The following is a 17749-nucleotide window of genomic DNA, read 5'->3' as shown; positions in this document are numbered from 1 at the left end:
AGCGAGGAGGACATAGAGACCAAAATGAAATAAAATAAACCAGACTACAAATGAACGCTATTGCTGCTCTCTATCGGCTGGAAGACTGAAAGGTGGTAACAGTTTTGCAGGTTAGGGTTTTCTCCTGGCGCTGCTTTCACACTCAGTTCATGCACCATATTTAGATGAGAAAAGAATTACAACAACAACATTGTTTTTCATTGTTTTTTTTAATTATTAGAATTCCCTTAATTGACATTGGAAAAAAATGAGGTACTGTGTCTAAGTGACAGAGAACAATGAGCCTTATAATCATGACAACAAAATTAGATGAAACAAAAAAAACATTTTGATGCATGACTACCCAAAAAAACGAAAAGGGAGGGCCATGTGGGACACAACAACCTCTTACATGACCATATTACGTGCTTTAACTGGAATCACTGAGAGGACAATCAGCTGTATTTTATGTACAGTGAAGCGTAGGTCGTTTCCAAGAAGAGAGCGCCGACAGCAATGAGCGCCGTCCCCGAGCAACATGAGGAAACAGCTGGCCGTCAAGTTAAGACGTCTGGTGCCACTGAACAGCCGAGATACCTACCAGACCGTACGAGCAGATGCAAAATATTCTCACTTTCTGTGTGGACCAGGCGGATAGATGAAAACAACACTGTAGAAATGCAAACTAACTACATAAGCTACCAGAAGATCCCACTACGTTGATTTCACCTACCAAAATGAGAAGTCACAAAGAGCATCTAAGAGCATCTGAGCTGAAAACACTTCCACTGTTCCTGTAAAGCCACCTTTTAAATACCCTTCCTTCATTCCCTCAGTCAAAGCAGGAATCCTTCAGTTTCAATAATTCAGTCGTATGTTCATAAAATGTGTTGTAACAAAACGTTTATGTGGATTAAATAGTCCAACAACACAGCCAAAAGTGTTCAAAACAAAAAGACAGACACTCAGCACCAGTTTGTAACCAAGCAAATAAGCCTTCAGCTCTGCATACACGTTTTCTTTCTTACATGCTTTCGAAAAGCTGAACACAGAAGCTTTAATGAGCTACACACACCGACTACTTCATCCAAGAGCTACGAGGAAATAAATAATGTCACTTCAATAACTATAAAAACTAGGCGCCGTCAGTTTCAGGATCAACACGCAACCTCACGACTCCTCTCCGGGGTGTTTAAGCATGATGCTGAGACTCGACTATTACTGTCAGAAACGCTCGTGATGTGTGAATGGGAGGGGAGTGTGACAGTGGGGGAGCCCAGCTGCATGATGGGAGGTGAACTGTGTGGGGGGAGGGGGAGGCCAGAGGAGTGAGTGGTCATGTGGCTTTTTTCTTTTTCTTCTTCTTTGTTCCTTTTTATGCCTCCAGCTCGAAGCCCATGCCGACTTTGTGTCCGCCGGCGTTGAAGTTCTTCCCGTCGATCAGGGCTGAGAGGGTAACCTTCACACCTGCAGAGATAAAACAGGGTTCACACAGTTAAGAGTGAGACTTCATGTTTGTTTGTGTTGTTGTGTGACTCCTGTGACTTTCTGTCCATTCAAGGTTATTGAAAAGGTCTTCAAATGAAACGACTATGTAAAAACCTCCAGGCCTGCTAAAGAGCACCCCTAGTGGTGAGAGAACATGCACTGCAGGTTGAGAAGGACCCCGTTAGGGATGGGAGCCTACCTGGCCGAAGGCTTTGGGTGTAGCCTACTCCAATCAGACTGGCGTTGTTCACTTTGGCCTGGGGGGGTAAAAGCCAAACATGAAGCAAAACAGCAGATTTGTTTTGTAAGACTTTAACATCAGGACTGTAAATCAGCAGTCGGACCACTTACAGACAGAGAGGCGTCTTTGTCCAGCTTGTATTTGGCAGCGATGCCGAAGCGAGTGTTGTTACTGCCAGCGGTCCACGCCAGAGTGACCGCTGTCTCCAGCTCATCGTTCACCTTCTGGTAGATGGAGCCACCGAACTCGGTGCCATCGTTACTGCGAGAGAAAAGACACTGACTCAGAAACGTAAATGAAGGACAAAACCCTGCAGACGGTCCTGGATCCCCAGAGGGTCAACATTTGAGTAGAACCCTCCTAACATGAGGGAACAAAGAGCAGGACGAATCAAGCCTGTGGATGTTTTTTCAGACTTTCCTTTATTTCCTGCTTTTCTTCCTGGAACTACGGACTGCTTTCAAAGAGAGTTTCTCTGAACCGGATGTGTCTAATGACTGGAGTACTCACACATTGGTGTGCAGCTGGAAGTCCCCGGCCCGGTACCCAAGAGCAAAGTTGTTCTGGACCAGTTTGGACTTGGCCGTGTCAAAAGCCATCTGGTAGCCAGCCAGCCAGCCCTCGTAGCCCAACACAGCGGCAGCGTGGATGATGGGACCCTCGAAGTCAACATCGCAGCCCAGGTTCACATAGTCGCGCTTGTAGCCCGTCTTCAGCTTTCCGCTCTTCTTACTGAAAAACGTTTCATGTTATTTCATCTTTAATGCCAAAAGGCAAATCTGACGCTCCGCTTATTTTTCTTGTTTTAAAAAATCCCATAAAAAAGATCAAAGCTAACAGTGAATTTATGTGCTAACGAGGACAAGCTACAACAAAAAGCACCAAACGTGGATTAATCCGCCACTGAAAGTAGTCCCTAACGAATGCTCTGAGGCTGAACCTTGTTTAAAAAATTAAACTATATCCTCAAATGAGATAAAGGAAATAAGAGATTCATCATACTTCCATATCATGTTGTCATTTAACTTCAACAAACATCAGCTCACTATTAACACAAAACAGCCATGAGAAGCTGCTGCTCTGACTTTCATTTCTTCTTCTTACATAACATTAAATGCTGTCCCATGAGGCTCCACCGATTCAGTCACATAAATGCAGACTCACCCTGTGTTTGGTACAAAAGACGTGTCCAAGGCCACCTTCAGTCCTTGAGTCAGCTGCAGGTAAAGTAAAACTCGTTAACGGTTTTTATTAAGACTTAAACACAGTCATTTTATGATTTGAATGTCGGCACGCCGACGCGTACCTGGTCCTCCACGGTGACCTCGGTAGCCAGCGTGTTGTCTGTGTTCCACTTCTGGTTGAAGCTCAGGCCCAACTCCTTCATCTTGTATTTGGTCTCCAGGCTGCCTGAGGCCTTCCCCGTGTCCGTGTTACTGGAGCCGGACGTGTTGAACTCCTGACAGCAGGACAAACCATCAGTGTAGCAAAACCACACGGCAAACAACAACAGAGACACAATCAGCTAATGTCTGGATTATCATATCCAAAACAACAGCAGGCGATAGAGAGAGACATTAAAAAAACATTAAACTGTACTGAAATAAAATGAGGAAAACCAGAGGCTGACAGACACAGGAGACGACGAGTCAACCCCGAACATAATCCACGCAAAGACACCAGAGACACGTGAAGGACAGGAAATGGACAGGAAAACACAACAAGTTTAGTGAATACTGATACTGTGATTTGAGTTATGATGCAGTTAGGGCACATGTGCCTTAACCGAAAATTTAGCTTTTAGAGGTTTCAAAAGTTTCCTTTTATTTGTATTAAAATGAAAGGCATTAAGTCATCAGAACAAAAGTGAAGCTCGCTCTGAATTCCTTCTTTACTGCTCACTTCTGAGTAAACTACTGACTGGCTGTTAAACGTGGAGTCATGGAAGAGTGAACGCAAGCGAGTTTAGTCCTCTAATATTCACCGTATCTGGAAATAAACATCTGACTGTCTTCACGCTCGTTGACTGTAGTGCACGTAGAACTCGTCTAACAGTGATTTCTAACAGAACAGCTGAAGGCACCTCCAGCCTTGTGAAGAAGGCTCACCAGCGCCTCTTTTTCCTGAGGACACTGAAGAAACACCATCTGTCTTCAGCCATCCTGGTGAACTTTTACCGCTGTGCAATTGAAAGCATCCTGACCAGCTGTGTCACAGTATGGTATGGGAACTGCTCGGCTGCAGACCGCAAGGCGCTACAGCGAGTGGTGAAAACCGCCCAGCGCATCACAGGGACTCCACTTCCAGCCCTTGAAGACATCCAGAGGAAACGCTGTCTGCGTCGAGGTCGCAGCATCCTCAAGGACTCCTCCCACCCTGCTTGTGGTCTGTTTGCACTCTTGCAGTCTGGCAGGCGCTTCAAGAGCCGCAAGGCCAGGACCAGCAGGCTGAGCAACAGCTTCTTCCCCAGGGCTGTCTCCTTACTGAACTCAGCCCCCCACTAACACCCTCACCCTACACCACACTCCACTACTCCACCCTATCCTAACTGAGTACTACGTACTGAGTGTTGCACTAGTTCCTCTACCTCACTGTTAATATAGTTAGCCTACTGCCTATCGCTGTACACACCATACTGTCCATTGCACTAGTGATTTATAGTTAATTTAACATCTGTAAATATCATTTGTAAATTGTGTTATAGTTTCCGCAATCACTGGATGCACATTTAAGCACATATCCATCTGTATAGTATGTTCATAGTACTTAGAATCTCTGTATATTATGACAACTACCTGTGCATCATGTTTGTAGTATATCTGTAGCATAGACACCTGTACATACCCTGTACATACTGTAAATTACTGTATATCTGGCACTTACTGCTTATTGCACTTCTGGTTAGATGCCAAACTGCATTTCGTTCCATTGTACTTGTGCATGTGTAATGACAATAAAGTTGAATCTAATCTAATCTAAACAGCTGATCCATGTAGAAATACACGGAATCCTGAAAAGCAAGAAGCAGAAGCACAACTTCCTCTGCAGCAGGTCGTTTCCTGTGTCTGTGTCTCTCTGATAGTCAGAAAAACACACAATAAAGTACTAAAAAAATAAAGACGAGAGAAAACACATCCAGTGGGACAAACACCCCGCACTGAAACTCACAAATCACACACTTTATTTCCAACTTTTCAAAACTGAGTCTGGTATAGGCTCCAGCTCCCCCGCGACCCTGACGGATAAGCGGTATAGAAAATGGATGGATGGATGGAGTCTGGTGAGCAGCTGCTGACAGTCAGAGATTAGATTCATGAACAACTCGGTACGTGTCAGCACGACCAGAACTGCAACCGCTGACATAAATAAAGATGGCCGACGCATCTCCACTTCCTCCCACTGTGCAAAGGTGAAGCTAAAATATCCCTGATACGAGCGCTGCCATCCTGTTCTGGTGACATCATTTGGAGCCACAGTCTGTGCAGTAGTGATTGGAAGGTGGAGCCGCGGTACCGAATTCCCACCCAGACACCCGTCTAAGCCAATCAGGAGTGGTGCTCAGCTGTCAATCATGACGTTTAAGCCCCTTTCTAGAGCATCAAATAGCTGATTAAAACCAGACTTATCAGAAAAATGAACACTTGAACAAACATCAGTGTGATAAAAATCACCTAAAATGACAGAAACCGTCTTCGGGAAAAATTTATTTGACATGTGCTTTGACTTTTTAGTTTTTCCCAAATGATTTACTGATTAATCAAGGCAATACAATGCAATGCAGACTGCTAATTAAAATGTAGCCCTAAAATGAAAAATTATGATAAATCAGACAGAACTTCAACTTTCTCGCAAAGAAAGAAAAAAACACCGGAAAGAGTTAAAGCTGAATGAGTGATGGGACAGCATGGACAGCAAATAATAAAACACACTGATATTCACGCTGTGTGAATGAATGATCGTTACAAAGACAAAAAAACAAACATTCAGATGGTGGTCATGTGAATTAACAGCTGTCAGCTCTGACGCCGATCTTACCATCTACATTAGATCACAAGCAGTCCAGTGCAGGAGGCAGCAGCATGGAGACAGAGCAGCAGTTAGAGAGACAGACAGGCCACAAGACAAAAATGGACGTGTCGTGTTTCTCTAGAGCAGAGCGAAGGCTCAGCCAAGCATCAGCACCAGCTCGACAACCTAGAAACCTCGGAGCTCCGGGTCACAGGGTTCAGTAGAGTGAAAAGGGGGTGAGGAGGGTTAACAAGGAGGGCAGGGAGGTGGACAACAGGTCAGAAAGCAAGACAAAAGTGTCCTCACCACTCCACTTTGTGATTTGGTCTTCAGGTCCAGCTTCACAACACCAAAGCCTGGTGGGGATCAGAAGAAGCAGTAAAGAAATGCAGAGGATATAAGAAGATCTGAAGGAGTAGTTTTTATTAATAGTGTGTGCAGACCCACTAATATTAAATATGTTCATGCAGATCACCTGCACGGTCTAACATTCAGACTCACTGACTCTGTGTCTCAGGAATTCCTAACGTTAATAATTCACTCTTTGGGCTAAAAGTGTACTCACCATAGCCCTTGCTGAATATATCCTTGGCAGCCTTGCCCAGGTCTGAGTATGAAGGAGGGACAGCCATTGTGCTGGGGACGATAACATGGGATCAGTGCCACCGACTCCCGGATTGAGCCACACATTTTACAAGTCAAACAACAAACAAGAAAGCAGGCTGAAGCACACATTTTCACTCTTCCGCACAGGCGCTGATGGTGCACCAACAGCAAAGCTCATCTAAACCAATGAGGTTTGTTCATGTACCCAAACCTTACAGCAACTGTCATTTCATCAAACAGCAAAGTGTCCCAGTGAGCAGATGGGAACAAGCTGTTCCTTCAGAGGCAGCTGGGAAGCTAACAATACATGAGCTGTGCATCCGGCCGAACCACGAAGCTACCGGGGCACCCAAATAGCCAAGCAGGGGTTGCACCGGTAAAAAAAAGCACATTTTAAATCCCATATAAGAGCACAAATGAACACAAATACACGACAAAGCTAAGCCAGCAGTTTTTGAAGCATCAGAACAAAAGGTTCTCAGTGTATCTCAACGTTGTGAAAAAGGGCCCTCATCCTGGTGATGCTGCAGTTCAGATCTGCTAAATTACTGTGTAATTAATGTGTCCACTGTGTGAACAGCTGGATCAGATCAACTCCTCAGTGAACAATGCTGAGGGACTGGTGGAAGACGCTACTTCCTTCATCGTTTTTTGGGGGGGACAAAGGACAACAGATGGGCCAGTGAAGGAGGCGAGGGGGGTTAGGCAGCTACAGCTAGCTGCTGTGGGAGCTGCACGAACAAGCTAGCAAGAAACAGATATGTGAGACAGACACTCACTGGTTAATTTATGTTCATCACACTCCGTCTGGCCCCCCACCCCACTCGCATACCCCCACCCGTAAAGGCAGCTGGTCACAAAGTCAGCTGGTAAAAGTACTAAATCCGTATCTAACGTTTCCGTTTTGAATCTCTGCAGTATCGCAGTGGAAACCTATCATCCACGGATTAAACTGTGCATTACAAGGCTGAACATCATTACATAACAGACCTGCCGTTAGCTAAATCGCTCAGTATGCTAGGTGTGCCGCTAACCTTGGAGAAAAACATACCGTTATCCCGTAACGTAACCTATGACACAGTTATTACACAGCTCGGTGCTGTATTTGAGATGAGTTAGCATTGTATGCACTCCTTACCAGTGCAACGGTGTTGGAGGGGGAGTCTGCAGAGCCTGGAGTGTCCCTGGCGTGATGCTGCTGAGGGGATTGACAGCTAGCTTAGCTTAGCGCTGTCTATAAGGGGAACAGGGCACAATGAAGGAGACATATGGAGCATGCGCGTTATCAGTACACACAGCGAACAAAGAGTCGATAAAAAGGCAAGAGTTTAATCCGCGATAATAACCCATTTCAGTTTATCGATAAATGTTTAATTTATGACAACCTCACACAGAAGTAGATTTATCAGAGATACAGATTTTTCACGTAAAGTCTCTGGTCATTTAGGCCAAGCGCAGGGGCTTCTGGGGGCCCGACGGTCCGACCAGAGGGGGGGATGGTTTGTGGCACAAGGGAAAATATCGCAGTTATAACGCGTATCAGTGTGAATGTAGTCAGGAGGGCCCCGGGAAACATCTAAGCTGTCAGCAGATGATCAGAGTGATACGAAAGAAATATATATATATTTCTGTTGCACACAATTTTATTTTTTTGGTTTTATTACTATTATCTAAAACAATCTATCTCATTTACATTGTTTCCTGGTGAAATACCCGTTACTTAAGTCCGAGTGCGAATTGCTCTTTGGTTTAATTGTCCACAAGTTGGTCAGTTGTCCTCTTTTAACCACTAAGTGGAAACAAACAGCAGGTGAAGTTAAAGCTTCTTCCTCTGAGCTTAATGCTGCTGTTAAAAGCAGCTTTAGTGGACACATTATTACACAAGCGCATCTCATGCAGCATGCGTTTACATTAATATCATTTAGTTAATGAACCATTTTATATTTGATTTAAACTATTGATATCAGTAAACATTAATGCCTTTTGAGACTTTTTTAAATCATAAAATGAAATCTACGAAGACTCACATAACAGTTACAGAAGCTACAAGAAGGAAATGCTGAGTGTCAGCTTTTCTTTCTCGTATTTGTGCATATCCTTCACCAGCTGTAACGTTAAAGATCTGTGTCTGATATGGGTCATTCTGCATAGTGAGTGAGCCACCTGTGCTTGATGCTTTCACATGCAAGACTTTGACCCTGAAGTGCAGGAGAAGTTTGAAGGAGCAAGTACACGAAAAGCATCTCATCCACCACAAAATAGGACTAAATAGTAGTAAATGTAAGTTGCTGTTAATTCTATTATTATTATTATTATTATCATCAGTGATGGTAGCACACAGAAGCGGCGGGGGGGAGGGGAGAATGCTGCCCCCTACAGGAGACACGTCGCATTTAAAGTGGGCGGGTAATTTAGCGATGACAAACTGGCCAATGAGCGCTTTGCAGAGAATCACTGCGGTCCACCTTAAATGTTTCAGACAAACATGGCGCTCCTGCGTGTCGTGGGGTGGTGGTGGTGTTGGGGGGTCGGTCCCTGCCCCGCCCTGTGCGAACACTGACTCGACACTATCAGCCTCTGTGTGGCCCGGAGGAAACTCCGCTGTGAAAAAGTCCGCACACATAACCAACTCCAAAGTCCAATGGTCAGTGTTTGCATCGCGGCTCCTGCTCAGAGCACCCGCACTGCACCGCACGAGGGCTGGAAGGCTGACTGGGTTTGCGCCAATCGAGCACATCCGCGTTGACAGCGACAACAAGCAGAAAAAGTTAGGCCGGCGTATCGCAGTCATGTCTGGGCAGAACAGATTTGTGAGCCCGTTTTCCAGACCCCAGTGTCTGGCTGCTGCAGCTCCGGCGGGGAAAGCCAAACTCACGCACCCTGGCAAGGCTATTCTGGCAGGTAAGAAAGTTTGCGAGCAGGTCGGGGGCGAGTCCCCCACCGCCACAGTCCAACTTGTCGACAAGTTTTAGCGCTGAACCTCCGTGTGCAGATGTAATCAGAGGCCTGCTGGCTGTAACTACGCTGATAAAAGCACAGGAAACGTACAGGGCGCAGGCAGGAGAAAGTGGGCTGCATGCACTTCATCCTGCCGGGCTCCTCTTAAGGGGACGCGGACTCTTCCCTTCAGAGCGAGAAGCAGATGGAGAACCACGGAAGATGCCTCCTGTTAGACCAGGACAGCAGCACCGTTTGGAACTGGGACTGCAGTTTGGACAGCCTGCTGTGTTCTGGGACCTTTAAAGAACCCTGACCGACATGAACTGTGCCTGCCTGCCTGAGCTCTCAGTAGTCAATCAGTGACAGATGCTCAGACCGGCTCGGCGTGGACAGGATGTCAGGAAGAGCTGAACTGCAGCACAATCTGAGGTGCTGCGGATCGCGTTTGAACCTTAAAAGTTGAACACAGAAGCTTTGTTGCTTCATGTGAGTTTCTGTACATGAGTGTCAGCCGTTTGGTGTTTTCCTGCTGACCCGGGGCCCCTCACAGTGTGTGTTCAGAGGCCCCAGCTCTCCATGTTCAGCTGCATGGGCCACGATGACAAAGCACTTTGCTCTTTGCTCTCTGAGCCGCCCGGGCTGCAACACGCCTGTCACAAACTCAGTTCAGGACCTTCTGCTGAGGATCAGTGAAAGTGGTTTTTCATGTTGGTTCTTAGTCCAATCATGACCAGATGTGCATTTAAACTGGTGCAAAGGGGTCATTTAGAGGGAAACTTCAGTATTTTTAAACCAGAGTCTACAGTTTGTACATGTTTTGGCATCTAAGCGAGTAAAACTCAGGCTAGTTAAAACTCCAGTGGTGGTAATCGTTGGGGACAAGTGAGCCTATCAGCGCACGTCTACATGAAGTGCTTGTTTTTGGCAGCCGCTGACATGCTCAGGTTGTTCGTGTGGCTGTGGGACAACATCATGGAAGGGATTCGTACAGGAGTGGAAGCATTTCTGACAGGCTAAGACGGGAAACTAAGAGTACCAGACTCCATTAACAAAAACAGTCATTTTACTTTGCAGAACATGAGAGTTGTTGGTGTGTTGCTTCCCTAGTTCATCTAATTGTGTGACTTTGGTGCTTTAAAGGGTTAATTCAGATTGTAACGAACCAAAGTTGCACAGTAACACAAACAAACCGGCCGAGGCAGCGACGGAACAGCAACTCCCATATTATGTGAGGGAAAATTACTGTTTTTGACAATGAAGTCTGATGTTTGAGAAGAAAGCGATTTAACAGCTGTTTCTATTTAAACCAGAAGCTTTTTACTCTTTAATAAAAAACTGTGTCTCTGTGGGGCTCCTTTCCATAATGTTGTCAGACTCTCAAAATAACAAGCTGAGCCTGTCGGTGACAAAAACAAGCTTTTAAAGTGGACGCCCTCGAGGTTTGCAGCAGTACAACAAAAAACTTTATTGTCCAGGATGACATCAGTGCACTGAAGACTTAATAATCCCAGATGATCGATTATGCCCATGCAGATATGATCTGTGACAGGTCAGATTCTCGTAACATTCACACCAGCTTCATCATTGCTTCACCACACGCCATTTGAACCTTAATTATTAGAACATAAAGTCATGTGTCCCGTCTTCAGTGTTAAAAACGTAAAGTGTTGCGTTTGATTCGGGTCAGTCGGCCTTTCTTGATGTCGTCAGTCACACCTGTGTGACCCTGCGATGATGAAACCGCTTTGTCTGCACTGTTCTGGAGATTACACTCAACCCTTGGCCTCTCGTGATTAACCTTTATCTCAGAGCTTTGTACAAGTGCCTTGTAAAGCAGAGTCTTGTCCCCATGCTGTCCTTCTAAACACGTGCTCCGGCGTCTGCAGGAGTTGGACTCGATAAACCAGTTGTGTGTCTTTTTGCAGCTTGAACACCAGGACACAATGCAGGTACACGGGCTTGTTTTGCAGATGCTGATGCTGATGATGTGGACTGTGTGGACATCTCGGGCTGTAAAACCAGTCTCTAACCACAGGAATGCCTGGGTGTGTCGCTGCCAGCACTTCTCAGACCGTCAATTTGGTCTCCAAAATACACTTGATGTTTTAGTGAGACCAGTGATTGTCAGGCTGTCGTGTTTTTGCATGATGAGCCCTACTTGCATGTGTGAGTGCAGGCTGGGACTCCTCTGCATGGCGTTTGGGTTGAGAAAAAAACAAACTAACGCATGTTATTGCATCAACAAAGGGCCCTTTTTTACACTAACAAGCTCCTATGAAACTGTTTGCGTTCCTTCAGTTTGCAGGGTTTTAACTGTAACTCCCAGCTTCAGGTCTGCTGAGACGTTTGGAGTTTAACTTGCTTAACTAGTTGAGCTGCCGGACTGAAAGTCGGACACTTCGTGCACCTTTATTGACATAAAGTTTGCAAACTTCCCACTCACTCCTGCACCCATCAGCAAGCAGTCAGGCCACCGTCAGGCTGTGTGGCTGTAGGCAGATGTGGTAATCGGTACGTGCCCTGAAGGCAACACGCCCCCTTCAGTTGGCGTGGGTCCAGGGGGGCGGCAGCTGTAGTCACAGTCACACTGAGATCAGCCGAGCCAATCAGCTGCCGGCTGTGTGTTTGCTGTTGAACTGCAGATGTGTGAGAAGAAGCGTTTTAAGGTGGAGCAGGTTCTCACACGAGTGTGTGCTGAGTTCACCTCCTCTAGTGACTTCTGATTCAAAACCAAACTCTAACTGCTTCTGTTTGTACCTCTTGCAGCCGTATGTTTTGCGATGCATCATGTTGTATGGATGTGTTACATTAATAAAACTTGATTTTTATGTCTGTTAATTGTGAAATGTACTGTGGGAAAGATGCAGAACAGTGGATTAGATTTGGTGTGTTACACCTTTATTTGAGTGTAAAAGTCACAGAGTAGATTCGAAACCACATGCCAACAGTCAGAAAGTGGGTGTAGTTCCTGTCTGCCTGTCGGGGTTAGCTCGGGTGGTGCTGACAGGTTTTCCTGTTGTTTCAGGTGGGATCGCCGGAGGCATCGAGATCTGCATCACCTTCCCCACAGAGTACGTTAAGACTCAGCTGCAGTTAGATGAGAAGGCCAATCCTCCCAAATACAAAGGCATCGGTGAGTTCGCGTCCGCCCAACATGACTTTCATCGTGTGGGGGACAAAACAGCAGCACTTTTTAAAATCTAAAGCAGTAACTTCCACCTTCATGAAGATAATCGAGTCCACTTCAGTCAGATGTGTTTATCACTGAGGCTGCAGTTCACGCTTGTGTCCACCTGGAATGTTGTTGTCTTTTACGATGTTCTTTAAACGTGTCTTCTTCTTTTTATGCGGACAAGAGACATTAACACTGATTATGAGGAACATGCAGGACGTCGTGGCCGTCAGCACCTTTTAAACTGGCTTGTGATCCTCAGCAAACTCAGAGGAGAAGAGCAGCACGCGGCTGTTTGACGTCAAACTGCTGCATGTGGGCGGAGCCACGCCATGCAGGTCACAGAGACCAACGCGTCATCGTCAGCGTGGACGGGTGGTTTGACGTGATGCCTGCAATGTGCCACACGTGTTCCACAGCAGCTCACAGAGGAGGGAAAATGTCTGCCAGTTTTAACACAGCGAGACTTCTCAGAGCTGTGGAATATTAAATCATCCCCACAGCCCAGCCTGTCTCGGCCTCAGGTGTGCTCAACCTGCAGGTTCTAAACTTGAAAACGTGAAATTACCAGGTATCTCACTGGTTACTGGCTTGTTGCAGTCGATCAGCTCAGTTAGTTTCAGAGCCTGCGGCTGATCACAGCGGGTATTGATTCGTGACCAAATGATCTCAAGGTTCTCGAGCGGCGAGTTCAGACCTCGTGTTCCCGTCAGTGTTTGAGCTTGTGAACTTTGCCACAGATGGTGTTTGTGTGCAGGAACTCTGCACGAGGACGTCACTCCTCCCGTCTCTTCACAGCTCGACTGTGAGAGGAGGATTCAGATAACGAAGCCGAGCTTTTCCTCGGCTGCAGCGCGCTCGTCTTTTCGTTCTGGTGTGGTGAAGCAGCCATGTTTTTGTCCTCTCTGTGTGTCCTGCAGCTGACTGTGTGAAGCAGACGGTGAACAGTCATGGGGTGAGGGGTCTCTACAGAGGCCTCAGCTCTCTGCTGTATGGCTCCATACCTAAAGCAGCTGTCAGGTGACGCTCCAGCCTCACACACCTGCACACACACACACGTCAAACTGTTTCACATCAGACCCCCACCGGGATGTCAGCTATGGCTGCCGAACGTGTACAGCAAAACTTTACATTGATTGTTTGGCCGCTACAAAAAACAAATGGGTTTAATTCATCAAATCAGCGGTTGTAAATGTTAATAATTATTTGTTTTAATAGATTTTTAATGTTCACTCAAAGGGATTTCACACAACCTGGCAACACAAAAGATGCTCTTGTAACGGGTTATAAACTGCTCCATGAGGCCCCGGTCAGACTCTTCAAGGTTGTCCTGTCAGAAGGTGGAACCGATTTATGTTGACTCGTTCATCTTTTTACTCTCCGTCACCCCCTGCAGATTTGGGATGTTTGAGTTTCTCAGTAATAAGATGCGGGATGAAAGTGGCAAACTTGACAGCAAGCGAGGGTTCCTCTGTGGTCTCGGCGCTGGAGTTGCGGAGGCCGTGGTTGTCGTCTGTCCCATGGAGACGGTCAAGGTAAAAGCGTTCGTTTATCTTCTGTCCTCTGGGGGCTTTGAACACAACACTGACGTGACCTTGTGCAGTTTTTACGGCTTAATGTTTAGCAGAAGAACCTTATTCACCTTCAGCTCTGTTTTGGTCTCCACCAGAGCAGTTTTCAAGTGTGAATGGATGATTTTGATTTTCATCCCGAGACGTTTAATGTGGGTGGGATATTATACAGTTTTTATTTGACTACATTTGTTTGACAGATGTGGTTACTGGCTACTTTTCAAATCAAGATTTGACATGAAAAGCTTATGTTGGTCCCAACCTTTTTGTCTCTTGATTCCCACTCGTGGCCCTTGTGGCCCCTTGTTCAAACATTTGCCTTCTTGGTTTTTCCAGTATTTCAGAGATTAGACAGCAAGTAATAATCAGTACTGATAATCCAGTCATGTCATATGATAATAATCATGTTATGTCTGTATGTTTTACTGTGATATTTGAAGTCCATTTTGGTAATACTTACAGATGTTTACTGAAGTATGATATTGAATGCGGGGCTTGTAAAGGAGTATTAATTTTGTAGTCATTTGGTTTACTGGTAATTTCACTCCAGTGAAGGATATGAATGCTTCCCCCACTGGCTTATCAAGAGTCCAACAATTCAGTTCAATTCAAAACTTTCAGACCATGCCAATAAAATGGTGCTAATGCTGTTTCACAGCAGCATTACTGAGCCTGCGTGTCTCACATTTTTAGGGCTTCTGCAATTGTTTGGATGATTTTATTCATCGTTGTTATGATTTCATTTCAGGTCAAATTCATCCACGATCAGACGTCAGCAAACCCAAAGTACAAGGGATTTTTCCATGGCGTGAGGGAGATTGTGAGAAGTGAAGGTACGGTTGGGTTGTTTGTTTGCACTTTACTGCCACCTGCTGTTCAAAGCACACAATGATTTCACTGTGCAGGAAATTACACCTCAGGCGGTTCATCATTTCTCATGTGTTTGAGTCATCTGTTATTAAGAGGATAATATTCTTCCTCAGCCTCATCACTCCTGCAGAGCTCATTAATTTAAACTGATAAAAGGAGTTAAGTGATAACACTGATGTGTCCTCAGGACTGAGGGGGACTTACCAGGGCCTGACAGCCACCGTGCTGAAACAAGGCTCCAACCAGGCCATCCGCTTCTACGTCATGACTTCACTGAGGAACTGGTACAAAGGTGTGTGAGTTCATAAGAAGAAAATGGCTGCCACACTCCAGCAACCAAAACTGCAACCTAAGAATGATTTCTTTTATGTTTCCGAAACACCAAGGCGATGACCCCAACAAAGCCATTAACCCTGTGATAACTGGAATGTTTGGAGCTTTTGCTGGTGCTGCCAGTGTGTTTGGAAACACTCCCCTGGATGTCATCAAGACCAGAATGCAGGTCGGTCGCAGAACATGTTCACGTCATAGAGTCTCATGATTTTAATCTCCGAGGGGAGTAACTAACACGTATGGATGTGGTTCAACAGGGTCTCGAAGCTCACAAGTACAAAAGCACACTGGACTGCGCCGTCAAGATCATGAAGCATGAGGGACCAATGGCGTAAGTTCATAAGCACAGTTCATCTGACAGTTACAGGAAACTGTGTCGCGTGAGGGTGGAAGCAGGGGGAAGCAGCCAGCCTGGCTGTATCCAAAGATAAAAACATCAGCACATCTCAAGCCTGAGACGTTTGTGGTGTGGGGTGGGGGGTGTGGGGGCTTCCTGGAGGCTTGTTGTCATTGTGAGGTTACCAGGCAACCAAGAGAGGTCTCTCAAATGTTAGCACTGGTGGTACCACCGCTGTGGAACACTTCAGGGTTCAGTCCTGGGGCCACTGATGTTCTCCTTCTAATTGGTTAAATAATTTAATTCTTTTTGGTTTTTTTATATGGAAATAATTTGGCCTGTAATGTGTTTTTTTATTGCTGGTCTGCCATGAGTTTTGGTCATCATTTTTTTTACTTTGAGACAATAAAAAATCAGTAGCATGAGAATAGAAAGGCAAACACTTGTCTGTGATAAAGCCTTTGTAAATAACCTTTGCTAAGTGGCTGATGTGTTTGAAACCTCTCGGGTGTGTGTTGACTCCGTCCCTTTGTCCCATTCAGGTTCTACAAAGGTACCGTTCCTCGGCTGGGTCGGGTGTGCATGGACGTGGCCATAGTCTTCATTATTTATGAGGAGGTTGTGAAGGTCCTCAACATGGTTTGGAAGACGGACTGAAATGGACACCCTGGTGCTACACAAGCAGGAGTGTCGGGACGCGGCATTTACGTTATTGACCAGGCCGGGTCCCAGACCGATCCCTGCTTCTAGGTTCTAATATCTACCTCTGAGTGGTTGTCAGCATGGCAGAAAAGGGATTGGTACTTTCTTTATTTTGTTTTTAACACAACTATAACAAGTGGCAAGCAGTACCTGCATGAACAAGCTCCAGACTGCAGAGTCGCTGCTTACACTTGTTTTGTTTTGTTTTTTTTGTTTGTTTTAATTCCACACGGGGGGGGGGTGGGGGGGTTTCCTTTGGAGCTCAGGGAAGGCGAAGGGCCGTTTATTTAGATCTGATTGACTAGAGAATTGGGAACACAGTGAGCTGCGCCTCACCTGCAGCGCTCTCAGTTCAGTTATATGAATGCTGTTTGTACTCGATCAGAGAGAAAGCCGACCCAGCGTAATGTGATCTAGAAAAAGAAATCATACTTGAAATGAGAGATTAGACTACAGATTGGACATTTTAAAGACCCTTTTTATGCAAGTATTTTCATTTTTTTTCCTTTGGTTTTACAAGACTTTTCAAAACCTTTCATTCAGTACCAGTTGAAATGATTAACAAGATGTCACGTGTAGCAGAAGCTACAGCTACATTAGCAACTAAATGCCTTAAATCACATTAATTTGTAAAAATAATCGAGACTGTAGGACTCATGCAGGTGCAGAATTTTTTATTATGTTGCATATGTACACAACTTATTTAGAAATGCACATTTCCACAGAACAGTGGCAAAGAGGTTTAACTTACCAGACTGATGCTATAGAAGTGCCTGTGTGGTGTGTGGATCGTTTTGAGATCTTTTGAGATTAAGAATGATTGAATGTTGTATGTACTTAGTCACTACGGATTTTTTAAACATGATATACTCTGTTGCGCACACTGCAGTGTCACTAGAGGTTTGACTCCAGGCACTTTGAGGTATTTCTGAGATGTTCACATCATCATAACTCTTACTTCGATGAAGTTTTTTTTTTAATTTTTGCCTTTAAATTTTAATGACCTTTAATGCATAGACCTGACTGTTTAAGAAATGCCACTAACAGTGCCTTTCATCTCATTCCACGGAGGACTGGTGGTTTGGAGTAGCTTGTATTCCGGGTTTGGCGATTCTGTGTTTAATTTTCAGCCACGTGACGTGAATTGCCTTTTATTTTTCACAGCTTTGAACAATGTACCAACTGCTTCTCCAGATAAAGCGTGTGAGTCCGGCATGTTTACATGCAGTGCAGTTTAATTGTCCAATAAATGTTTACGTTGAGCTGCCTTTCTCAGCTTCAGCCTGAACTTGCATACGTGTCATAAAGCCGTTTAAATATCTCTGGAGTTTTCATATGAGCACATGAAAAATCTCCGCCGGTTCAAACCGAGTATTGTGCCTTCAGTCTAATCAATTCTAATATGTATGCTCACAAATAAACATTGGATGAGACTGTTATATTGTCGTGTTTATTTCCCGTGTCGTCCTGCCCTCATTTCGTCAGTACTGTCAGCGTTGCTG

At 45.3% G+C, this 17749-nt stretch overlaps 2 protein-coding genes across 3 annotated transcripts; one reads left to right on the top strand and one right to left on the bottom strand.

Moving 5' to 3' along the window:
• Positions 1-178: 178 nt before the first annotated feature.
• zgc:56235 (Voltage-dependent anion-selective channel protein 2-like) lies at positions 179-7618 on the bottom strand. Of its 2 annotated transcripts, XM_046374518.1 has the most exons (10): positions 7461-7618; positions 6282-6352; positions 6023-6072; positions 5744-5746; positions 3015-3167; positions 2873-2925; positions 2219-2440; positions 1819-1969; positions 1667-1724; positions 179-1446 (listed from the first exon to the last, which is right to left on the bottom strand). In XM_046374518.1, the coding sequence occupies exons 2-10, from the start codon at positions 6346-6348 to the stop codon at positions 1355-1357; spliced, it is 849 nt and encodes a 282-aa protein (XP_046230474.1). In that variant the 5' UTR covers positions 6349-6352; positions 7461-7618; the 3' UTR covers positions 179-1354. The 2 variants fall into 2 exon arrangements, with proteins under 2 accessions (XP_046230474.1, XP_046230475.1); XM_046374519.1 differs by lacking the exon at positions 5744-5746 and having other exon boundaries at positions 180-1446.
• Positions 7619-8793: 1175 nt separating this feature from the next.
• Positions 8794-17686, top strand: slc25a1b (slc25a1 solute carrier family 25 member 1b). The gene is made up of 9 exons (XM_046374510.1): positions 8794-9223; positions 12288-12395; positions 13355-13454; positions 13831-13969; positions 14754-14838; positions 15063-15167; positions 15262-15377; positions 15466-15539; positions 16088-17686. Exons 1-9 carry the CDS (start codon positions 9112-9114, stop codon positions 16200-16202), a joined length of 954 nt encoding a protein of 317 aa, XP_046230466.1. The 5' UTR covers positions 8794-9111; the 3' UTR covers positions 16203-17686.
• The last annotated feature ends 63 nt before the right edge of the window (positions 17687-17749 follow it).

Source organism: Scatophagus argus, chromosome 20 (assembly GCF_020382885.2).
Source record: "Scatophagus argus isolate fScaArg1 chromosome 20, fScaArg1.pri, whole genome shotgun sequence".
Lineage (NCBI taxonomy): Eukaryota > Metazoa > Chordata > Actinopteri > Scatophagidae > Scatophagus > Scatophagus argus.
This window is presented reverse-complemented; position numbering and strand designations above follow the sequence as displayed.

What these genes read in the sequence shown, in the direction of transcription:
- slc25a1b (XM_046374510.1), top strand. Translation starts at nt 9,112, where the DNA reads ATGTCTGGGCAGAACAGATTTGTGAGCCCGTTTTCCAGACCCCAGTGT. An exon ending in ATACCTAAAGCAGCTGTCAG is followed by an intron (nt 13,455 to 13,830) that starts GTGACGCTCCAG and finishes CACCCCCTGCAG; the next exon opens with ATTTGGGATGTTTGAGTTTC. An exon ending in AAGCATGAGGGACCAATGGC is followed by an intron (nt 15,540 to 16,087) that starts GTAAGTTCATAA and finishes TGTCCCATTCAG; the next exon opens with GTTCTACAAAGGTACCGTTC.
- zgc:56235 (XM_046374518.1), bottom strand. Translation starts at nt 6,348, where the DNA reads ATGGCTGTCCCTCCTTCATACTCAGACCTGGGCAAGGCTGCCAAGGAT. An exon ending in AGGTCACCGTGGAGGACCAG is followed by an intron (nt 2,926 to 3,014) that starts GTACGCGTCGGC and finishes CTTTACCTGCAG; the next exon opens with CTGACTCAAGGACTGAAGGT. An exon ending in TCTTTTGTACCAAACACAGG is followed by an intron (nt 2,441 to 2,872) that starts GTGAGTCTGCAT and finishes AACGTTTTTCAG; the next exon opens with TAAGAAGAGCGGAAAGCTGA.